The sequence below is a fragment of the Heteronotia binoei genome, chromosome 21 (assembly GCF_032191835.1).
Source record: "Heteronotia binoei isolate CCM8104 ecotype False Entrance Well chromosome 21, APGP_CSIRO_Hbin_v1, whole genome shotgun sequence".
Taxonomy (NCBI): domain Eukaryota; kingdom Metazoa; phylum Chordata; class Lepidosauria; order Squamata; family Gekkonidae; genus Heteronotia; species Heteronotia binoei.
In genome coordinates this window covers 39,688,292-39,713,814 of record NC_083243.1, presented here as the reverse complement: position 1 = coordinate 39,713,814, position 25,523 = coordinate 39,688,292, and the positions used below count along the sequence as shown (strand labels likewise).

The window sequence follows — 25,523 nt, the reverse complement described above, 5'->3', positions numbered from 1 at the left end:
ATAAAGGTCAAGAAGCAACTGTCAGAAAGGGATATGATTGGTTTAGAATAGGAAAAGGAGTTCGACAAGTATGCATATTGTCACCAGTGTTCCCTCTAAGCTGAGTTAACATGAGCTAGCTCACAGATTTTTGGCCTCCAACTCACACATTTTTGTCTTGGCTCAGGAAAACTGACCTCAGAGCACAATAATTTATGCAGTAGCTCACAACTTTAATGCCAGTAGCTCACAACTTTGATACCAGTAGCCCACAATGTAGAATTTTTCCTCACAAGACTCTGAAGCTTAGAGGGAACATTGATTGTCACCCTGCTTATTTAATTTATATGCAGAGTACATCATGCAGAATGCTGGCCTGGATGAAGCACAAGCCGGAATTAAGACTGCCGGGAAAAACATCAACAACCTCAGATATGCAGATGACTCCACTCTAATGGCAGAAAGTGAGGAGGACCTAAAGAACCTCTTGTTGAGGGTGAAAGAGGAGAGCACAAAAGTAGGCTTGAAACTCAACATCAAAAAAACTAAGATCATGACATCTGGTCCCATCACACCTTGGCAAATAGAAGGGGAAGTGGAAGTAGTGACAGACTTCACATTTCTGGGGTCCAAGATCACTGCAGATGGTGACTGTAGCCATGAAATTAAAAGATTTGCTCCTTGGGAGGACGGCTATGGTGAACCTGGGCAGTATAATAAAAAGTAGAGACATCACCCTGCCAACAGAAGTCCGTATAGTCAAAGCAATGGTATTCCCAGTAGTAATGCATGGCTGTGAGAGCTGGACCATAAGGAAGGCCAAGCGCAGAAGAATAGATGCTTTTGAGCTGTGGTGCTGGAGAAGAATCTTGAGAGTCTCTTGTACTGCAAGAAGATCAAATCAGTCAGTCCTAAGAGAAATCAACCCAGACTGTTCCTTGGAAGGTCAGATGCTGAAGCTGAAGCTCAAATACTTTGGTCACCAAATGAGAAGGGAGCACTCACTGGAGAAGATGCTGGGAAAAAGAAGGCAAAAGAAGAAGGGGATGGCAAAAGATGAGATGGCTGGACAGCATTACTGATGTAACAAACACGAATTTGAGCAGACTTCAGAGGATGGTGGAAGACAGGAGGACCTGGCGTGACTTTGTCCATGGGGTTGCAAAGAGTCAGACTCGACTGCGCGACTGAACAACAGCACCTAAAGCAGCACGCTACATACAAGAACAAAACCACACTGTACCAGATTGCTTTTGCAAACACTAACAAACCAAGATTCCCTTTTCCAGGTTTCTTTTTATGTGTCCATTAAACCATGCTGTGACCTGGATGACGCAGGCTTGCCTGATTCCATCAGCCTTCAGAAGCTAAGCAGGATTGGCCCTGGTTAGTACATGCATGGAAGACCACCAAGGAAGTCCAGGGTTGCTATACAGAAGCAGGCAATGGCAAACCACCTCTGCTTGCCTCTTGCCTTGGAAACCCATGGGGTTACCTTAAGGCAGCTGCAACACATCAGCAATTCCCACCATTTAACCAAACCCCAAGGGCCATTACATCATTATGGAAAGTTCCTACAATAGCTTTTAAAGCACTGCAGGAAGGAACTTTCTACCAGTATTGTGCTGCAAATCCTAACACAGAGAGAAAGAGAGTAAGCCCTTGTGCATCAGCATGTCTCGACCAAGGCCCACTCCCACCAGCAGCACTTACCAACCACTCTGCTGGGGCTATAAGGCAATGGGGCTCTGTGGCACAATCCACCACCCTACTTTCTCATTTTTCTTAAACAGTGAATTGGTCTTTTATTATGGTTCTGATTTACCAAAAGCCATTTTATGTTCCTTCAAAGAGAAAGACTGTTTTTTTTTAAAAAAAAGAGAAAGCAAAATCCTCATAAAGAAGGAACATCAGTGGTAGCAAGATGCATGAGAATCACATTTGCCAGAAGAAGTCAGCTCAAACTGCATAAGAGCAATGTGAGGTTAACCAGGCTCCCCTCTCCTGATGTCCCAAGAAGAGACAAATGGCATGGAGTGGGGAGCACAAACCAGGCTTGGCTGCTGGAAACAGGCAGCAGGCTGAATCATCCAGCTGTTTTCTCCCCTGTGTTGATGCTTATACAGTATAGGCTTGCCTTTTACCAGCACCAGCAAAAGGGAGCTGGGGGGGGGGAAGCATAGGGGGCTGGCTCCTCTCACCCTCTCAATATGGCAGCAATTTGCTCCCACAGCATAAACAGCACTATGAAAAATGTCTCACTGTGAAAATGAATATGACCACTGTTGCCAGGTGCGAGGCGAGAACACATCTTTCAATAGCTGCATTTCCCCCATTACTTAAAAGGCCATACTGACAAGGCATTCTCTCCCTACTAATTTAATCGTCAACATAAAAAAGAAACATAACTATTTTTCTTCTTCACCAAACGGTGTAGTATTAATACTTCAGAGGAGAACAGGGCTAATGCCCACCTAGCCAAGTCCAGGTTCTTATTGCAGGATTCTTGTTGGGCCCAAGCCAAGGATCAAATTTGCATTAGATTAAGCTTCACTGTCTTCTACTTATTTCTGGATAGGAAAATTTATAAGCATATTGCAAATGTAATTCACACTTAATGACATTTTAAATCACAGTATTTTAAAATGGGTTTGGATAGCTAACTGTAATGGCTGAGAGCTAAGCAGATATGCAATTATTTATTTTTAAATGCAATGTGTTTGCTTCATCTGAAAGGGGAAGAAGGTGTTGTGGACATACATAACTAACCAAAGCACAGAAATTACACTGCCTGGAGTTATTGGGAAAATGAACTAATTGTGCAAATTTGCCAAGATGGTTCCATTAAATATTGCTCTATATAAGAAAACTGAGATGCCCACATTGTAAAGATGAGAAATAACTATACTGATTATACAAATAAAAGAGTCACCCAAATAGCACAGTTATATAACTTGGGGGGGGGAGGGATGTAAAGCTCTACAGCACTTAATGGTCCAGCATTTGCACTCCATTTAGCCAGGACAATTTCATTCCAGCATAATAAATAATGATTTATATTATGCCAGAGCACCTGTGACCCAGGCAGTGCAGTGAAGTGAGATTAAAATGCATTACAAGTTAGTTAATCAGCACTCTTGTCAGGGTAAAAAGAAAAATGCAGTGCATTGCATTCTGGCATAGCATTCAGGCATACAGTACTTTCTTCTGCAGGGCCTCTGCACTGCTTTATTAAGCTTCTTAATGCAGCATTACATAATATTTTAAGATCATACTGAAATGCTGTAATTCTAATACACATGCACACACATATCATTCCTACTTCTTGCAGCTCTCGTATTTCCAAGCATTCCATATGAAGAGGCTAAAAAAAAACACTGAGGAGGAGAAAGGAAGTGGAAGACCAAACCAAAAATACTGAAAATACTTGGTACTAGCATAACATGGGCAAATCTGTGCCCTTTGCATATTATTCAGAAATAATAGTCAGCCACTGTATTTAAACTAAGTTGTTTCTAACATAAACTTGTCAAATGTGTGTATCTCAAAGCAGAAATATTTCTTTGCTCCCCGGAACAGAAAGTATACCTCATTTTATAATATCATAATTCTAACATTTCCTTTATTATTTTGAATTTCTGATCTCACAACACTTCTCTTAACTGTATGTCGTACTATTGGCTTAAACACGTTTTGGGGGACTAAAGGGGAAAGCCCTGCTGTTTTTTCTTTCCTAACTGTTTGCAAAAGATAGATCCAAGTGGGCAGCCGTGTTGGTCTGAAGTAGTAGAACAAAATAGGAGTCAAGTTGCACCTTTAAGACCAACTTAGTTTTATTCAGAACTCTGAATAAAATTAAGCGCACTTCATCAGGCGAGGAATCTGGTACAGTGAGCAGAGCCACACACAGCTGGTAAGCAGTGGCTCAGAATGCATAATGGTACAAAATTTAAGATCTAAAAGAGCTTTCCTTTTAAAGTTACAGAGGGCTACCCACATGTTGCAGTCAAACAAGTACAACAGACCTCCAAGGATGGTTGCTTTTTAAGACAAAAGCAGTTCCGAATCACAGTCTCAGATTTAAATCAACCCCCAGTTATTCACCCCACCTTTCAGAGTATATATTTGGAACTGTGCAGAAGGGAAGGGAAGGGAAGGGAAGGGGGGTAACAAGTGAGGAAATGCTAAATTCACTCACTAACCAGATCAAAATTCACACCTGCAGCAGTTGCTAGGGCTCTATTGCCCCTGCTTGCAACACGTAGTCTATTTCTCCCCCCCCCCCCCCCAAATTTAAACAGGATAACTGTACTGCAAATATTAGGAGCAATGAAAGATGGTAGGTGTTTCTCACAACAGCCAAAATAGTACATAAGCAGTATTGTAACAAACCACCTCATAAAAAGGCTGCTGTGAAAACGTGATGCAACGTCACCCCAGAGTCGGAAATGACTGGTGCTTGCACAGGGGACTACCCTTACCTTTTTTAACATACAGGTTACCAGACCAAAATAAGGACATTTTGAAGTATGATGTCAAAGGGCAGAAGGGTCTGCCAACATACAGTTAACCCTTCACAGCTTGCCAATTTCAGAGGGCTTTTTGCCCATTCCTTCTGACAGATGGCTGTGTTTATATACTAATAAACAGCATTCAGTGGTATCAACTGGAAAAGAAAATGAATGGGTAGCCAGCTGAGGAAGTTCTAACTGTATGAACTAGTGCAAGTTCATATTTCCTTGATTAATCTATTCTCCTCTGCTTGGGTAATTTTATATCCCCTACGCTTCCCTTTTGTTTTCAATAAAAGCTATTTACCCTGCCCAACATAACTCATATGGCACCAGTGTTTAATTTCCCAACTGAATACTTTATATATTGTTTTTCCTTTCATTTAACGTACAAATTACATAACATGGTCTTAAGCTAGAATTAATTCATTGCAACTTTAATGCGTGTTATGTTAAGAGTAACTACTTGGAAGGGTATACTTTCAACCTTGGTCATCCAGACAGGCTAACAATTAGTCTAGTTGAATCTGCTTCTCCCCCTCCTCCCCTCCCAAAGCATGCATAAACAGATAATTAGCATGATTCTTTTAAGGAACTCTCTGGTTGTTTTCCTGAAGCAGAAGCCTCCAAAATACATGTAGAAACAAACTGATGAGGGGTGGGGGATAAACTAAGATCAGCAATGCTTTCAACACTATTTCCAAAGGAAATATATGAAAACTTTCAGCAAATTTGTCATTTATTATTAATAATTTTGATCTCTAGGGGTCCCAGAAATTAAAAATGCATTAGCAAAATATCTGAAGCTTAGAATTGAAGCATAGCAGTTCTGCTGAGTAGTCATATATGATACCAAGATCTGGGGCAAGGGGGGGGCACATGGGTCAACTTGATACCTACCAGTACAGGAAAAATATGTAAAACTTTGTTTTCAATCACGTACAATTCAATACTTTGTGCATTCCTCAACCTTAATAAAATCAGTTGCTTCTCAGCTCCTCCACCAACCCACTATAATGCTTTGTAAATTACAGTATAATTTGTACACTGAGTGTACAGTGTAATTTGTACATTGCACACAGTGCACTCTGAGATCATCTGAGGGTTATTAAACTTCAATTGTTTAGGGGTCATGGGGACACCCCCAAATTCAATTAAAATGATGTATTATTGTACATCTATTAATTCTTAGATCAGAACCTATTCTCATTCATTGTGAGAAAGAAAAATACAGAATTAATTAATTATAGCATTTTGTCTATTTCCTTAAATGTCATTTTCATGGAGACATGAAAAATTAGTAAAAAGTTTGAGCAGGGCTAGCTAATACTTCAAAGTGGGAGAAGAACCTTCTGCAAACCCTAATTGTGAGACTATATACAGAGTTCATGTTCAACAATACAGTCAAACATACCGGGTTATTCAGACATCCCATAGGTTTGCTGATAGAGTGCTTGCAAATGTGTAGCTACAGATCTCAGCAGGTGGCCAGCTGGCATTTATCAATCAAGGATCCTGAACGTGACCTTTTAAAATGTTTGCATAGAAATTCATACCCCTAGGTAAACAGTATTTCTGTAGCCTTGTCAATGCTGATCAATAGAATTGCCTGCAGCAATCTCAAGCCATTAACAAGAGTTGTGAAGCTCTCACAGAGAGAGAGACAGACAGACACTGAATGGATTGCTCAGATGGATATGACTACACATGTTTAGGTGAGCTACTAGCTCATTTTTTTAAGACTTAAAGATGCAGCTTGTCAAATATTAAATACTGCGTGTAGACAGACTGACTAGCATGCACTATGAATGTAAGACCTTTTCTGCACTGGTTATCTGCCTTGGGTTCAATGCTTTCTGGAAGCACTCCCCTGCCCTGCTTCCTCACAGCATTGCGCTGCATTCTGTACCTCCCAGGTCTTCATCAGTTTTTCTATGACCTTCCCCAAACTTGCTTTCCTGTGACATTTTGGGAAGGATCACAGCAAACCCCTGGATGGTTGCCATCTGGCCAGAAAAGCTGGGAGCAACATGGGAGCCATTTACCCTCCTACTACCTGGAGGTGATTGCTGCTTTTTTTTTTTTTAAGGAAGTCTCTAGCCCCTTTCATTGCATGAAGTCATTACCTTTATTCTTCCTTGCATAATAAGAAAAATATAATTTTAAAAAATCAAAAGAGAAAATTGGGGATAGAAGAAAAATGCAATTAAGATAGCAGAACAGGAAGATCACCTAAGAGTTTTAGGAAAACAAATGTTTTCAAATGCTTTTCAAAAGTGAACCACCAGGGGAAGAAAAGGGGCCAGAAGAAGCAATGTTACCCCTAGCCAGCTATGATTTGCACATTTGAAGCCATCCTCAGACATGCTCCTTTCTGCCTTCCCTTCAGCAATGACTTTCTTTTTGCCCTGCCTTTCCACCTCAAACCATGGTTCCATCTTACACTGATGCAGCAACAGAAACCACAGTTAATGCAAAGCAGTACAGAACAGTAAAAATTTATTGCATAAAACCATTGGCTATTGCAATTTATTGCATAAAACCATTGGCTATTGCAAAGCAGAATTCCTTTCACACCAGAGACGGAAACTATGGGTTGAATCCTACACTCCATTTTCCACCAATGGAGGGTAGAAGGAAGATTTTTTTGATAATTCCCCTTCATACTAAAAAGAACTGCATCATATCTAGTGTTGGTCCCCTGAAGCCTTAGGGCCAGAATCTTGGGGTGAGTAGACTCGTGCAAGAGGTAGGCAAGAGTTCCCTATTGCAAGCAGAGTTCTGCTGCTCCCAGAATAATGGATCCAGCCCACTGGTATGAAGGCATGAAGCTGCCTTATACTGCAAAAGACAATTCATCTTCCAAGATCAGTATGGACTACTCAGAGTGGCAGTCTCAGGCATAGGTATTTCACATTACCTTCTATCTGATGCTTGTAACAGGAGAAGCCAGGGATTAAATGTGGGAACTTCTGCATAATACTGAGCTAGAGTCCTGTTCTGTTTGCACTCAGTTTGCAAACCATGATTATAAGGAATCTTAATTTGGATGAGCTCTGATGTTTATTATAAATGTAACCTAAAGTTACAGTTAGCAAAAGGAGGGAAGGGAGGAAATCGCTCACGAGAGGGAAAGGAAGCATATCTGGAGGCCGCTTCCCAATTTGCTACCTGTGCTTGAAGATCTGAGGAGGGGGTGCCACAGCCTACCACCCTTCATTGTATAATTAGATCTATTATCCACTTCATTTTAGTAGACTTTGTGCACAAAATATCCATCTAAAATCATGTTGTCCCAAAAAACAGGTTCTTAATTCACTGCCCCACAGATTCAGTCGGTATTTCTTGAACCTTCTACAGAGAATCTTGAGTTTACTTCATCTGGTCATCCAATAAAAGAAATATCTGGGTTCTGCACAATGCCAACTAAGCAAGATAATAGGTTCAAGCTATTCATCATGCCAAAATCTAGAAATCATTCGAACGCTGAATATGAACTCTGTAAAAAACTAAAATGAAAAGTACAAAATTGAAGAATGGAGGAATGGGGGTTGGTTTGTTTGTATGGAGAAATGTTTCAATCTACAGTCAATGCACTGTTGAACTTTATGGCAGAACAACTAGACGTTGTAAGTATAAAAACATCTAATTAATATTCCATTCCAGATTCGGAACTTCAGACAAAGCTGAGTCCACATGACATGGTACAAGCAGACTTCTAGATGAAAAACTAAATATTCTTGACAGCTCATCTTACCAGAATGTCTAAGGGGATGTTATCTCCCCTTTCTAGTCAGACATATTTTTCTGCTTTGTGAGATTTTATCCATACAAAATTGGGGAAACGACCAGTTTACTACCCTTATTATTAAACCAGCCTAAGAGTAACAAGGAGCCAACTGGGAGATTCAAATAAAAGGCTGACACGCTTACAGCAATGGGACAGAAAGGTGATCTTAGCAGGAAGATATTTTCAGTTAATTAAAAGAACATACAAGACCGGAGAGAAATGCCAGCGAAGAGTAGGGTAAGAGATAAAACAACATGGCTCTTGCTCTCTCCTTGAGCCAATTAATGCTTGCTGGGATATGACTTGAAGGTTAAAGTTGTTATAGATGTTACATATAAATAAGCTTGCTGTAAACTATCACACAAACACCGCCAAGGGAGTATACCTTGTTTGAAGCTCCAGATCATCCTGCCTCCATGTTCTTTGGCAAAGTTCATCACAAGCACTGAACCATGCTGAGCAGCTTTGAGCCTACCCAGCAACCGCCCTGGTCATTACAGCTGCTTGTGACCAGTTTATTAGAGAATAGGCAGTATTTCTCTCTCTCTCTCTCTCTCTTTCACACACACACACCCCTCTGTGACATTGTTATTCTAGTCATGAAACTGACCACCTTTTCTAAAAAATGCAATCACAGGCAGTTCATTTGTTCTTTGCACCTTGACAATTCCTTTAAACAACCAACACTGGCTAAATTGCACTACCTCTTTTTTTGCACCTGTGCAGTCAGTGGTATCTACTTGAGAAATGATTGCAAGGATTGATTGCAAGATTAGCTAGATCCATGCTCAGACTCAGAAGGTACACAGATACACTAAGTCAGGGATGTTAAACTACCAGCCTGCGGGCCACATCTGGCGGGCCCAAGCTTCAATCAGGTCTGCAGCAATTTTCTCACCCCCTCCCCCTCCTGTCCTCATCCTTTAAAGCTCCAAGGCTGCCAATGACATTCCAAGCTCCTTCTGCCTTGTCTTTGCCTGATTCAGCTGGGCTTGCAAAGCTGCAAAGAAAATGCTGAATGGATTTTCCATTAAGGTCTTTGCACCTGGATAGGCTGGTTTATCTGGGCAAACAGACCTTAGTGGAAAATCTATTCTGTGGTTTCCTTACCACTCTGTCTGTGCTGCAATGTATTTCAATGGAGTGGAGATCAAGCAATTTCACTTTTGCAGCATTTATGACCAGTTGCAACTACTTGCAAATAAAGGGCTGACGCTTTGAGCCAGCTTGTCTCTTCTGAATGGACCTGAGAACTTGTATAACAGTGAGTACTCTAACCTGGGAAACAACAGCCAAAGTGAGATATTACACTGAAGAGCCATTGTCAATCTGAGTAGACCTGGAGGGAGGGGAGAGAAGCTTGTAATAACCAGCCATTTCATGTTTTCCTAGACTCAGAGCATTTTACATTTTTAGTTTCTGCTGTTATCCTTGTGCATTTTCTTGATGTTTTTTAAAACTGCATTGCCAAATCCCACTATTCCCCCACCTTTCCATTTTAAACAAATATCACAAGAGTTTTAAATGTGTTTGTATTTAATAATCTCTTTGTGTTTATCTGTATCCTTTATCAAGTTTATATCTCTGCTATCTGGTATTATGTTTTATGATACATATGGCTTGGCCCCACAAAGTCCCATTTGTGTCAAATCTGGCCTTCGTAACAAATGAGTTACCCCTGCACTAAGTGATAAAAGTCTCAACTAAAAAAAAATCTCAAACTGAGTTTTTTTCATTTTACTCTGTTCCCCTTTCAAAATCCAAAGAAGTGGTGGCGAGACTGTATTCAAATAGAGAAGCAGGCACAGCCATGCAAATACGGTAGGCACATCTGGATTTGCCTGCACATATCTGAACAGCTTGCCTAATTATCAGCTTCTGAATACAACTGCAAAAAGGACAAGAGCAGAACCAGTGGTCATTTGGACAGAACTACTTATAACTGAATGTAATTTGTTTGGATAGCTGTTTTACCAGCGGCACAATCCTTCACTGCTCACAGATGCAGGACTGACCTCTGATTCCCAATATGCCCTACCACACAGCTCACATGTCCAAAAGATTTTATATTTTGGAGCAGTAATACTATTAATGCTCATCAAGTTTACAGTACTTTGTATCCAATGCCTTGTGCCACTATTGCTACTCATTTCCCCAGTCAGCAAGGTAGCAGTAGCTAGAAGAGTAAGTTTTTATACCCTGCTTTTATCTACCCCAAGGAGTCTCAAAACAGTTTATTGTCTCCTTCCCTTTCTCTCATCAGAACAAGTACCATGTAAGGTAGGTGGGGCTGAGAAAACTGTGACTGGCCCAAGGTCACCCAGCAGGCTTCCTGTGGAGGAAGAGGGGGGGAACCAGCTCTCCAGATTAGAGTCTACCACTCTTAACCTCTACACAACACTGGAGACCTAGTTGCCCCAAGGGGCCCAATCCTGCCACTGCCACACAATTAAAGATTGCAGGGGATGATGGATGCTACTGGTGGGTCTCTGAATCAGCAGTGGGCCCTCCCAAACCTAGTAATGTCAATGCCAATATTAACTCAGCAAGGGCCATAACTATACGAACAATTATGTGAACGCTAAAATGCTAGTAAAACAGTAGGTCTATTGAAAACACTTAACTGGGCCAACAGCTGGGATTCCACCAACAGAGACCCTATACCTTTAGTTTTCTGAAGGATGTGACAGAACTTTTTAAAAATATCGCCACCTCATGCATATATGAATTGTTACAAGCCCAGGCACCTGTGCTCTTTCATAACACAGATGAAAACCATGTGTTCTCTCTCTCTCTCTTTCTCACACACACATACACAATATGTTTTTAGGCACTAAACAGCAAAACTAAGTACACAAACGTAAGAAGAGCCCTGCTGGATCAGCCCAGAGGTACATCTAGTCCAGCATCCTGTCTTACACAGTGGCCAACCAGTTTCCCTGGAGGGCTAACAAACAGGGCACAGAGGCTGAGATCTTCCTCTCACTGGGTTGCAGACATTTACTGCCTCTGAATACGACATGTTATACATTTCAAGTCTTTTCATGTTTGGTATAGAAGAAAATAGGGGTTGGTCACAAAGTGTATGTTCAAAAGGAAACTGCAGCGAATCATGGCTCCCTGAAAAATGCATCTCTCATTCACATCTTTAAGTGTTGACTTAAACTACTGTATGATATTATTTTCAAAAACATAATGTGTGTAGTGCCCCTTTGACACAGAGGCAAATCCAGAAGTCACAACACAATGAGCTCCAGGACTCTGACACAACAGGGAAAAGAAGTCACTCAAGCTGACATTTGCAATTTATAACCTAGACTGTTCAGGTAGGAAAAAGGAATAGCAAACAACTCAAAAGGGTAAAGCAACAAAGTAACTAGGAGAATGAAAATGTTCCTACCTAAGGAAAATATGGAAGAATCAGGACTTAATTAGAAAAGACAGATACAGTGTCACTAAACAGGTTTGTTCCATCAAAATAACTGGTTGCCAAGGAAGAACTTAGTTACAGAAATCCCCTCCTTTGGGGTTCATATTTTGGTACTGGAAGTTCTAAAACTGATACACCTAGATGGCTAAGTGAGACCCAATGGAAATCCAAAATCTAAAATGTATGAAAGGCTGAACATTTGTGACTTAAAACATTAATAAGAAGAACAGTTCCCTTTTACTAATGTATCCACAAGTCATTCTGACTTTACTATGGGAGTAAAGTCTGACTCATGGGAGGAAGATAAAAAGCATAAGGCTGAAAAGTCCCAAATGGCTAATTGTGATGACACCCCAATATGGAGCCTTCCAGCAGGTCAAGGGATCCACTATGCATGAACATAAGAAAAGCCATGTTGGATCAGGCCAATGGCCCATCCAGTCCAACATTCTGTGTCACACAGTGGCCAAAAAACCAGGCACCATCAGGAGGTCCATCAGTGGGGCCAGGATACTAGAAGCCCTCGCACTGGACCCCCCCTAAGCACCAAGAATACAGAGCATCACAGCCCCAGACAGAGAGTTCCAATAATACACTGTGGCTCATAGCCACTGATGGACCTCTGCTCCATATGTTTGTCCAATCCACTCTTGAAGCTTATGCTTGCAGCCGCCGCCACCTTCTGTGGCATGGACACAGGAATGATGGAAATGGCCTTTGTTATAAGGACATGAATCAAATAAGAACTTATTATACCTAGGAGAAACCTCCTACTGTGGGAATTACATCAACTTTTAGAGGTTTCCTAAAGTCTGATGGAAATGTGATATTGATTAAACCACCAAATGAAACCCCCCAATTATGTAAGCTTCTTGTCCATTTAAGTATGAGAAATCCCTGAATTTCTAACTGTGTGAAATTTGGGAGCATGCATTCTATAGCTCATTCTCTTCCATATTTCCCACTAAAAGGATACTGTACAGTTCCAGGTGCAATGTCACCTTCCTTCCGCCCATACCCTGCCGGGAGGGACACTAAGAAAAATGCAATCTTAACATTCCATTTTTCTTTCAATCAAATGATGGCAGCAGAAATACGTCACAACTCAAGAGGTCATGCATTATTCCAAGTAGTTTCTCAAAATACTTATAATGAAAGCCTGTAAGAACTCAGGTTAGCAATTACATGCTAACCCGATTGAAACAGTTTCAAAACTTGGAGCTCTTTTTCTTAGCTATGACCGTTTACATCGAACCCATTTTTACTCACACAGCAGGACATTCCACTCTTCCTATACAGGCTTTTTTAATCTGAAAGATAGTTATGGCCACACTTTTCGAAGGGGAGGAAATAGCAGACTCATCTCAAATCTAGCACACCAAGTTTTGAAGCCTTTAAAAATGAACAGAGACTTGAATTCCATTTTCTGCAGTGTTTGGACTTTTTTCTTTTTTAACCCCATCTTTAGTTGGTTACTCTTAGGAAAGGTTATTACAAATTATGAATGACCTCTCATGCATAGTCTAAAGGGGTCTACTGAGTAGTCACAAATGAAAATGTATATACATACTGTTGGTCTTCATGCACGTTTATCCTGCAGCACAATGTTAAAATAAGTGGTAACTGAAGAGATTAGGAAAAAGATATTTAAAGTCAACAGTTCTTTGCTTTTTCTAATACCCAAGCTTAAGCACAAAACTGAGAAACTTTAAAACGTATTTGCAACCAATCAGATGCCTGCAAAATACACCGAGCAATTTATTTGGCACACAATTGGAGTTACTAAGTGCAAGGGAAAACCTATTGTCATAAAAGGCTTGTTTCCAGACTATGTGTTACTTTTGTAATGCTAAGTGACTAAACCCACAGCTTTTCTAGTTCACTTTCTCGCAGGTTTTTAAAATTAAGATCAAGAAGAATGGTAGATTAAATCTTACCCATTTTTGAAGTATAAGACATGAGCCCTCTGAAGTCCTGTTTCTAAAAAGTATCCCAGCTCTTGTTCATGCGCTGCAGGTCCTGGCTTTGGGCTTCTGTTCTGTATGTTCGCCATGATTATCTGGGAGATCACAGGGGGAAAAAAGTCCAATTCACCCAAGTACTCATTGCTTTATCAAAGTCTATCAGGCCTAGACTTCCTGATGGAAAATTGGTGGCCCAGTACACAGACTGAGCATGGCAGCTTCAAAAGCAGGCTGTACTTACCAAGCAATATTGATAGTAATGGTAGTTGCTTCCAAGTAAATACGCACAGAATTAATTGTGTGTTTAATTATGTGTGTTGACCTACAAATATGGTAGTGTGGGATGAGGAAAGTTCACTTTTTATTTCACATTTAATCTTGTGTTACTATCTAAAGTGAGGCCCTGTAGGGTTGTTATGTCCAGAGTCTAAAATCCCCCGGCTGTGCCCAAGTTGACACAGCATTACCAAGTTCAAGATCTCCACAACATTCTATGGTGTTCTGCTCTCTCACCTTTCATATTCAGCTTTCACTTTGCTCTCCTCAAAAGCATACCTTTCTCTTTTTAACAGTCTGACTACCAGATATTATCTGACTGTACTGGAATGATTTTCTGTCTGCAGACCCAGGCAAATGCTGTGACCCACCCCAAACATTTCCATGTGGCACTGCTCCAAAAAAGGTCTATAAGGTTGGCAACCCACTTGCCACACAGTACAGGCTATGGAGAACCTCATCAGTGTTCCAAAGCACGGAGGCTGTTTGTGGACACACTTTATGATAACCAGTTTACAAATACTACAGCTCACAAGTGCAGCCTAATCAAGGGGAAGTATTTTATGGAGCACTGTAACATTTGAATTGACCTCCATGTGATTCTTTAATTAAGTTTCAGACACCAACTCTATTCTTTAAACACTTAGAGATCCATGTACACTTTCAAGTACCTACTAATTTGCTTAAATTAAGAGATGGGCAACTGCAAGTCCAAATTCTTTTTAAAAAACATTTTGCTTTAACATCTATAACAAAACTACAAGAGCTTGCAATTATATCAAGAGCACACAAATGAACGTGAATCAAGAAAATTATAACAGAATAATGTGACTGTAAATTAAAAGAATCATTAAAGGTTAGCCGTTGCCACTGCAAGTTATTTCTATGCCTCATGCTTATAAACAAACACAGTTCTGCACAGAAAGGAAAGTGGCTCACTGTTGATAAACCACAAAGTAATTTTCTCATAATTATTATGCAATTATGTTCTCCGCAATCCTGTTGAATTCACTTACATTTTTGTTAGTTTCTGACTTGTTTTTGTATTGGACAAAAATGCAAAACAAAGCTTTATAAAAGAGCTTGGAATACAAGTTTTATTTTGTTCAAAGTCATTTTTATACTTTAAAGCAGCATGTTCATTTAAAGAGATGGGCTATAAAAGGTAAGCAAATGTTCTGTACACACTTTGTGATTTTTTTGAAAGCAAATTTTTGCAATATGCATCAGCTTATAACTGAAAGATCAGGAAGGGGCCAACGGAAATTTGCTTTTGTCTGTGGAGTGCTCATTCTCATAATGTACATAGGGGCTCCATGGCTAATTTCAACTCACATTCCTACAAACTGCATGGAAAAAAATTACAAGAAAAGCAGCAGATAACCCCAAAATCAATTGTTTGAAAAGTTGTAATAGCCACTATGAGAACTGAGAAAAGGATGGATTCAAAGCTAATTGTTCAAGGATTTTTATGGTTCTGTTTGTAAAATGGGTTACAATACAGCAAATTCCCATAAAGCCCATCTCACAGCTTGGGACAATGAAGGATAAAGGACACAAAGCAGGTTCAGAACTTGAATCTACTTCAGAAATTCTGCATTATAATTTTAATGATTATCCAACCAGTTAGCTGCTCAGGAACATTAGCTTTCATTAGGAACAATGCTTCAACACATTCACAACTGCATTCTCAGTACATTTTTTAGTGACAGGTTTTTTTTTACCATGTGAACTCTAAGGAGTTTTTCCTGGGCATTATTCAAGCTGCAAAGGCATAACCTTGACACAGTGATAGTCACAGCATTCTGAACAGAAAATGCTGAACAGCACATCATGTTAGATTGTTTTTCTACTGGAGAGTGTGAGGAAGCTGACTGTTAATAGCAGCTATTCAGTTCCAGAAAATAACAAGCTATCCCACTCTGCCATGCAGAATAAAGGATCAGTGGTTTGTTAAAATAATGCAGGTCACATAATGGCTTTTTAAATTTTCAGAAACTGACTCCATAAAGTGTATTCTGCCTCAAAGGCATAAATGAAGGTTTTATTGTTGGTGTGTACAGATTGTTGGTGTGTATAGATATTCACAGTGATTTTGAAAATAAAAGTAAACCATTGGCTACATTTATATCAACACATTTAAATACAGAGCTCATGCCCCAATCCAATGAGGGCAGACAGAGTCCCAAAATATTCAACATAATCCAGAACTCAAATTACAACCCTGGCACACCTTCCCTCATCAGGTGAGCAGCACTAATTGTTTGCTGGGTAGCAGGGGGGCTTCAGTGAGTGTTACTCCACTCAATTCTGGCACACCTTCCCTCATCAGGTGAGCAGCACTAATTGTTTGCTGGGTAGCAGGGGGGCTTCAGTGAGTGTTACTCCACTCAATTCTCAGAGACAGGTTATTTATGACTCATAAACATCTGCAATCCATCTAGAATACACACATCTGGAATTCATTATATGAGCAGAGCTTAGGATTGTGGTACTGCAGCTTTAACACTTTGCACCACGGGGCTCCAAATGAAGAGCTCGGAATAAATCTCCTCCTCCTCCTCTTCTTCTGAATAAGCAACCATGAGGATGTTTTAATTCTTTTTCCTTTCCAGCCATTTTTACATTCAAACTCCAGCCATTCCTCACCAGTTGTTTTACCTATTTGGGAGATTACACTTTCTAGCTATTCAGAGAGACCCAGCATGCTTTGCTCACTCCTGTTCTCTTTATCTTGGTGTTACCTGATTTGTGGGTTCATCTTTGCATGCAGAAGACTCTGTTGCTGTTTGGGGGATCACTATATGGCAGAGATGCTGAACGACCATCTGAGTCCCTTTTAGCTCTAAGGATTCTTCTTCACAGACTACCATGTGTGCGTAAACACATGCAAAACAAATTTATTTTTAGAACCACTAATGAATGTAGTTTCTCAGTTTTCAGAAAGTTCTTGTGTGAAAACACTACTGGCAAGGCCACCTCTGGATTATTATTATTATTGGCAATAATATTTTTAAGAATTTATACCACTTTATTGAGTTCAAAGTAAATTGAAAAAAGTAGATTTTCTATTTAACCTTACAAGTGACAGACAGTGACTTATTAAGATTACTCAGTGATTACATCCATATGAACAATATCAGCTGTTATACATGGAGCAGATATCCCAGCTTACCCTTTCTGTTTCCTGAAGGTACAAAAGAGCTATATCCCCTGCCTTCTCATAACACGTAATGATTTCTTGTTCACGATCTGCATGGAGGTTACTAGTTGAAGAGGAAATTGGCAACTTCTCTAAACAAAGACCTGCAAAACAAAGACATTTCAATTTATGAAAATGTGATACAATGTGAGAACGCAGAATATAAACTAGCATTTTCCCCACTGGGCAGGAACAGAATGCACGAATGGCTTTGATCCTATAACCCTTTTCTGCTTTGCAGTCTTCTTTAGCCATTACAGAGACAGTCCTCTCCAATGGATCCCATTCCTTTGGGGCTAGCCACTTCCACACAAGCAAGACAGATGTTTCTCAAGGAGCTGAAAAGCACCTAACACAAAAGGAATGTGGTCTGCAGTGGAGGACTGTTTCTGCAGTGAAGAAAGAGGAGCAGAAGCAGGAAGAAGGTATTGCATCCAAGCCAAAGGAGCCAATACTGTAGTCCTAAGCAGAGTTGCACTCTTCTAGCTCCACTGACTGAAATCAGCTTAGAAGGGTGGAATTTTTCGTAGGGTTGCACTATAATTGTGCAGTGGTGCCCATGACTGTTGTCACTATTGTAATAACAGAAAAAGAGAGTAAGAATCAGGGCTTCTTTTGATTAGGAATGCACAGGAACGCAGTTCTGGCTGGCTTGGTGTGAGGGGGTGTGGCCTAATATGCAAATGAATTCATGCTGGACTTTTTCTACAAAAAAGCCCTGTGTGAAACAATGGTGACATCAGAGGATGTGGTGTAATATCCAAATGAGTTCCTGCTGGGCTTTTTCTACCAAAAAAAAAAAAAAAGCCCTGGAAAGGAGCACAGAGACTTTATTCCACCAAAGGGAAGTGATCTGGCGAGCTGCTGTTTAGAAAAGTAGTGGTTCGAAGAGTTTCCTGGATCCCCTCCAAAATGTGTAATTAACAGGTAATTTTATGTGATGCTTACACATGTGCTTGTTAAGGCCTAATCCATTGCTCTTACCTAGCCTGGTAGGAAACAAAATAGTTTTGAGGAGAGAAAGCTGCACAAGATCTAAATGATTTTCAACACCAGGAATTTGTAAGCTAGTTCACAATCATTGCCGTTAAGAACCTATCACGTAATCACTCTGAAACACAAAACAAGATAAAATTTCCCAAAAGTGTAGGACATCCAGGTGGGAAAGACAATATGCAGCAAAAATCTGTGGGCCTTTTAAGACCAGAAGATCCACAGAGCCATGAGTCACCATCATAGCATTATTCCAGCTGCCAAGTACAATACCATGGTGGTGTCCAGGTAGTGAGTTAGTTAGCAGGCTGGCAAGAGCGTGGGAGACAGAGCATAGGAGGAGAGCATAATATTTGCTCCCAGCTTAGCGATTCTGACTCTGCAGCTTGCACAGAGCCACATTCACAATCACTATCAACCAAAAAGAGTAACACGTACCCCACCGCATGTACACATACAGTAATATAAGGTACAACTATTAATTTTAAATATATAACTATAGCGTCTAAGTACATAGAGCTGACACTACCTACCACAATTGTACCTTAGCCAGCCCCTGTAGCAGTCTCTTATAAGTTTCTCTCACTCAGAATCCTCCAAGCAAAAAGTCCTTGTAATTTATTAGAACTATGGTCTTTTGGGGGGGGGGGTATTCTAAGTGTAATGAAAGGCTAAGCAATGGTCACTGCTAAGCAATCATCAACTCGGCCAGACAAAAATGCACCAACCCCTCTCCTTTAACCCAACCCAACGTCAACCTGTTTCTAGACCTTCTGGGGGTTAAATTCCAGACAGAGGGGGTTAAATTATATTTCAAGTAATCTATCATCCTGCCATCCACTCAAACTCATTTCTCTCTGATATGGGACAATTCCTGACAGGTTTTCCATTCTTTCCATGATAGGCAAAAAACACCTCTTAATGCAAAACTACACTCTCCAAGACACAGAACTACTGGAAGGTTATTAGTTTTTTCTTGGGTTAATTTTAGAAATTGTTTAGAATTCAGTTCAATGCTGCCACTGTGACTTTGCTTTCTGGAGAGAAACAAACCAATTATGACATTTGATTACTCTTCCATACAAGAGAAGCTATTCCAAACTCTAAAGGAGGCAACTGGGCATAAAAACATTTCTCTATCCCAGTGCACACACACCGCTGCACTCTTTGAAAAAAATTAAAGACCCCGCTGCGTTTATGTGATGAATGCATAGCACAGAAAACAGCCGGACACTGAGGTGACACTGCCACCTATAGAAACTGTACTAGCACTACATGGTTTCATAGGTAAATATAGGAAAGGCAGATCTATTTTTATTCGTGTTTACCTTCCATACACCCTGCAGAGTACTTCAGAAAGAAAACTAAAAGGGAGAAAAGTCTGATACTTTTGGAAAGGGGAAGATCAAGGTAGATTCTAGAAAATATATCATATCTGGTATTATCAGCCATTGGCATATATAGTACAAATGGAATACAGCAGTGGGGGAGGGAGGAGGTCATCAAGTTTTCCTTTAATGAAAACAACTTGTGGGCAATAAAAATTATTCCAAGCTATTTCCCCCACTCCACATGTTACCAGGTTTTGTTCCACCTAGAAACAGAACACAGACTAGGAACATCACCAGAAATGAAGCCATCAATTAAGCAGTACAGAGAAAAATCCTATGAAATACAGGCTTTTAAAAACAGACTGGAACTTGTTTTGTGATCTTTTCTAAAACATCACCTCCATTTTGGCCTTTGTAATGTGAAATATTTCAAAAGTTGAGGATGCATCTACTGGTTTTCAGGTTCCAATGATCTCCAAAAATTGAGAGCTTATAAATTACTCAGGGGGTGATCTGAACAAAAGAATTAGTTGTATCAGCAATCAACTTGTATAAATAACAACAGAACCACCAAATCACAAGATTGCCACTTGTCTTTGAGCTGGAAAATCACAAGTTGCAATTTCCTAGTATGCAAAGGTTAAAAAGTAATCTTATGAAAGTTTGTACACTACTTGTTGTGAACAGGCTGGAGGGATTTTTTTTGTACAATGTAAGTTTCCTTGATTGTAGAGACCAACTATAATGATTTTTGACAAAAAGAATTAAGATTAAACTAAAGATGATTTTCCTATCTCTGATTGCTTCGAGTCATTAAGTCCATGTGGTGTAGCGATTAGAGCATTTCACGAGGATCTGAGAGGTTCAGGCTTGAATCCCCCCTTTCTAGAAAGAGAATATCATCACCAGATCTGAATGCCCATTCTGTCATGGAATCTTGCCAGGCATTCAGTCACACACTCTCCACTTAACCTCCCCTCACAGGAAAATGACATAAGCCAATTTGGGTCCCCATCAGAGAGAAAGGTGAAGCATAAAGGAATCAAATAAAATGCCACACTGCTGTTATTAACATAATCTAGTGGGAACAAGTTCCATTTTGATCAGCTAGATAACACAAATTATTTGAGAAGAGAAAAGAAAACTGCAGGTGCGCTGACAGCCAGGTTACCTTTGGTTGAATATGCTTCAGCAATCATCCTTAACCGATAAGGAGGTACAGCAACAAGCTGTAAGTCATCGATGCCCACTCTTGCGTAGGTGTTCACGGCTTCTTTGTAATCGCCCTCGACATAGTTTAATTTGGCCATCACTAAGTTGGCTTCTTGTAAGAACTCTGGCTAGAAAGAAAAAGAAAAATTACAGACATTTTATCTGAGAGTACAAAGTATTACCTGCATTCATGCATACTGAGCACTCAGCCCTCTATTTAGCTTTTTCTCCGCATTCTTTTTTTTCATGGCAGACCAGAATTGGCAAGGAGCTTTGTGTTCCAAGAATGCAGCTGGAAATAAGGGGAACAATAAAGCTTAGTGAATATTCTTCTGTAATTTTTATACATACAGAGCCAAAAAATTTTTTAAAAAAACAACACCTGAGCTGAACAAAATAACATATGGAAAATTAAAAAATATCAAGAAAGACAGCAGGAAGTTTGAAATCAACAGCTGTTCCCCAAAGAACAAGTGCTACTTAAAAAAAAATCCTTAGCACTGCCTGAGGAGCAAAGCAGCAGGGAAAGGAGCAGACCACTGTCAGGAAGCTCTTTAACACACAAACACACCAACCCCCTGCAATGCTTGTCAGAAACAGGAAGCCAGAAGTTATGAGAGGCTAGTGTTTGGCCTTGTGAGGAAAAGACAGAGATACCCATAGGCCCATTAAGGACAGACACATCCAGATACTGTCAGACAGGAGCCATGGTTCAATGGTAGAGCATCTATTTTGCATACAGAAGGTCCCAGGTTCAACTCCTGGAATCTCAACTTATTAGGATCAGGCAGCAGGTGATGTGAGAGACTTTTGCCTGGCACCCTGGAGAGCCACTGTTGTGCTGACTAGACAATACTGACATCGACAGAACAACTGTCTGGCTCAGTTTAAGGAAGCATTCATACATCTTTACTGGTGCAGCTACTTCCAAGGAAAAGATATTTTCCTAAGGCCTGCTGCAGGTGGAAGGTGAACCCCGCCAGGGGAAACAAAGGGTTTCCAAGCATGGACCATGAATTTTAAGTGTTAGTGTCTAGATATTATGTTAGTTTCATATTACTCGATATATTGGGTGTTCTAGCTGGTTTAATCATGGCTTGCTTTAAGATGGTCTAGGGTGGGAAATTCTCAGGAGACAGTTGGCATTAGTGTGATTTGGGAATCACAGTGAGAACATATGAAGCTGCCTTATACTGAACCAGAACCTCGGGTCCGTCAAAGTCAGTATTGTCTACTCAAACTGGCAGTGGCTCTCCAGGGTTTCAAGCTGAGATTTTTCACATCTATTTGCTTGGACCCTTTTTAAGTTGGAGATGCTGGGGATTGTTGCTTATAGATGCAGAGCCCCTTCTGAATATGCACAGCTGAAGAGGGGTTTGTTGTTTGGGTTTTTTGCTACTGCTTTTTATCTAGGGAACTGTACTGATGAAAGGATGAAGAAAGTGCCCTTATTGTTTATAATCCAGGTAACGGGAGAATGGCAGTGGGAAGGAAAGTCCAAGTGAATGAAGGGAGGTTAGACTAATAGTGCCTTTCCCCATTTCCAGTTCCTTTCTGAACTATAAGCACACCAGCAGCCATATCACTGCCCCATCCATTTAAACTGGATGTTGTTGAATGTCAGGTCAACCCAAGAAAAAGAAAGAGCAGACCTAGTAGTATGAGTCATCCAGTGTACATGATGTGTGGAAGAATAAGTGAATGTTTCCCTGTTATGCCAAGCAAGATTTTTAGTGAAACAACACACTAAACTAAAGGTATGTTTGTTGCAAGCAATCTATGCACATTTATGGGTTACAAAGCCCACAGCAGACTAGTTTTTAGAATTCTCCTCTAGCAACTTAATTCCCAGGCTCGCAAGAGTCCATTTCAGATTGGGACTGTGGCAAGCGGAGAGAAGGTGCTTAAGCTTCCCCACCCATGCCTCCTTCAGGGCTTGAAACTTGGGGAAAAGACAGGTTGCTTACCTGTAACTGTAGATCTTCGAGTGGTCATCTGTGCATTCACACTCATGGGATAGTGCGCCTGCGCCGATCCCCGAATCGGTACCTGAAAAAGCCCGGGATTTTTTCGCGCTCGGCGCCAATGGGCATGCGCAGGCGTCCCAATGCGCATGCTCACCAGCGCCAGCGCGGGGATCCCACCAGTTCCTTCCTGACCGCTGAAAGCCTCTTACTGGAGGGAGACCGTCAGCAGTGGGGAAGGAGGGCGGGTAGTGTGAATGCACAGATGACCACTCGAAGATCTACAGTTACAGGTAAGCAACCTGTCTATCTTCTTCGTGGTCTCTGTGCCTCACACTCATGGGAGACTAGCAAGCAAAGCATACCTGGAGGTGGGAAGACGGTCAACCTGAAGAAACAGCTTGCAGCACCGCAGCTCCCAACCGAGTCCTCTGCTGAGCATGCACGTCCAGCGCGTAGTGCTTCATGAAGGCATGCGGAGAAGACCAGGTAGCCGCCTTGCAGACGTCGGAAAGGGACACACCTTTCAGGAATGCCACCGACGTGGCCATCGCCCTTGTGGAGTGTCCACGAACAGGTCCAGGTAAAGGCTTTTTCGCCAACAAATAACAAAGTTTAATCATCTCAGTGAGCCACTGGGAAAGCCTTTGAGACGAAATCTTGGACCCTAACTTGGGGGCAGAGTAGGAGACAAAAAGTTGGTTGTCCTTACGAAAGCCCCGTGAACGATTTAAATAAAACAAGAGGGCACGTTTAACGTCTAAGGCATGCAGCCTGCGCTCCTCATCCGAGGAAGGGCTAGGGTAAAACGTGGGTAACCAAACTTCTAAGTTAAGGTGAAATTGGGAAACCACCTTGGGAAGAAAAGTAATGTCTGGAGCTAGGGAGACCCCCGCTTCCCTGAAGGCAAGGTAGGGGTAATCACAGCGCATCGCCGTGAGCTCCCCCGCACGACGTGCTGAGGTGATGGCAACCAAAAATGCAGTCTTCCAAGACAAAAGTTGTAAGGAACATGTTGCCATGGGCTCAAAAGGACGACGAGTCAACCTGTCCAGAACCAGAGTCAAATCCCACAACTGTGGAGGGGATCTAGAAGGGGGATGAAGGCGGAACAGTCCCTTCATGAACCTCTTGGAGTGAGGGTGAGCGAAAACAGAGTAGCCCTCTACTGAAACATGGAAAAATAGCCGCCAAATAAACCTTGATGGAGGAGAATACCAGCCCCTCATCCACCAAGGCTAAAAGAAACTCAAAAATTGCCGAAAGCCCAACAGAGTCAGGCGACGTAGGGGAGTCAGCCACAAAGTTACTGAACTTCTTCCACTTCCTCTCGTAAGAGGCATGAGTGGAAGGCTTCCTGCTGCTTTGGAGGACTTGCTGGACCCTGGTGGAAAAACCTACTGATCGATGAACCATGCCGTCAGCTTCAGGTGAGGCACGTTGTGGTGAAGTACGTGCCCGCCCTGGGCCGACAACAGGTCCGGATCTGTCGGGAACTGATAAAATACCCCCCTCGACTGCTGGAGCAGGATCGAGAACCAGCTCTGACGGGGCCACCAAGGAGTCACCAGGATGCAACGCGGCTTCTCCTGAACTAACTTGTGGACTACCCTTGTCAGTAGAGGCAAGGGTGGGAACATGTAAAGGAACCAGCCCCCCCACTGAAGAAGGAGTCCGTCTCCCAGCGAGGCTGGATCCGCACCTCCCCTGGCACAGAACAAGGGGCACTTTTTGTTCTCCGCTGTGGCGAAGACATCTAGCTGTGGGTACCCCCAACGCTGGAACACCGGCTCCAGGAACCGCCACTGCAGTTCCCATTCGTGTGGGAGAGCTCCACCCCTGCTGAGAGAGTCCGCCTGAATGTTGAGGACCCCCGGCAGGTGTGTTGCCTTCAGAAAAATGTCCCACTGGAGGCACTCCGTCCAGAGATCCATCGCCAGCGAGCACAGTCTGCGGGACACTGTCCCCCCCTGTCTGTTTATATAACACAGGGCAGTGGTGTTGTCCGTAAGCAGTGCCACAGTCTTCCCTGCTAACAGAGGGCGGAAGGAGCGAAGGGCGAAGTGAACCGCCAGCAGTTCCAAGTAATTTATATGGCACCGACTCAGTTTCGGAGGCCACTGGCCCCCCACACATAGGTCTTCCAGGTGAGCTCCCCACCCCCACATGGAAGCGTCGGTGGCAATAGTCACAGTAGGGGTTGGTAGATGAAAGGGAGCCCCTTGACAGATGTTGCTCTCCAATCCCCACCATTGCAGAGATTGGATAGTCCCGGGTGGGATGGAAAACCTCTTTCGGGGCGAATCTCTGAGAGGACGAAAATGGCGTAAGAACCACAGTTGCAGTCCCCTCATTCGCAGTCTTGCGAAACGTAGCACGCTTGTCGTCGCAGCCATCAGCCCCAGCATCCGCTGGAGCTGCTGAGCCGTGCCCCACTGCCGCCTTTGGAGAAGCTGTACCAGATTGATGATGTCCTTTGCTCTCTGCGAAGGAAGGAATGCTCGGTGTTGATCTGTGTCCAGCAGAGCCCCTATGAATTGAACTGTCCTTGATGGAGTCAGATGTGACTTCTCCAGGTTGACCTGCAATCCCAGGGTGCCGAGAAGACGCAGAGTGATGGCAATGTGCGTTGTCAAACTCTCCCTCGACTTCGCCACAAGAAGCCAGTCGTCGATGTATGGGAAGACAACTCCCTGAAGACGAAGGCGGGCAGCCACCACACTCATCAGCTTCGTGAACACCCGAGGAGCGGTAGACAGTCCAAATGGCAGGGCCCTGAACTGGAAGTGCCGAGCACCCACTGCAAACTTTAGGAAACCCCTGAACGCAGGGTGGATGCTGACATGAAAGTAGGCATCCTTGAGGTCCAGG

The 25,523-nt window shown here is 42.0% G+C and overlaps 1 protein-coding gene across 7 annotated transcripts in view; it reads right to left on the bottom strand.

Moving 5' to 3' along the window:
• TTC7B (tetratricopeptide repeat domain 7B) overlaps positions 1-25,523 on the bottom strand; it is a 172,477-nt gene that overhangs the window by 107,817 nt on the left and 39,137 nt on the right. For 4 of the 7 annotated variants that reach the window (XM_060261572.1, XM_060261567.1, XM_060261570.1 and 1 more), the window contains exons 3-5: positions 20,648-20,816; positions 17,126-17,256; positions 13,648-13,769 (exon numbers count right to left, since the gene is read on the bottom strand). In XM_060261572.1, coding sequence (XP_060117555.1) covers positions 13,648-13,769; positions 17,126-17,256; positions 20,648-20,816 — 422 coding nt within the window. Of the gene's footprint in view, positions 1-13,280; positions 13,305-13,647; positions 13,770-17,125; positions 17,257-20,647; positions 20,817-25,523 lie in introns of all 7 variants that reach the window. The other 3 variants (XM_060261566.1, XM_060261569.1, XM_060261571.1) reach the window with 2 other exon arrangements.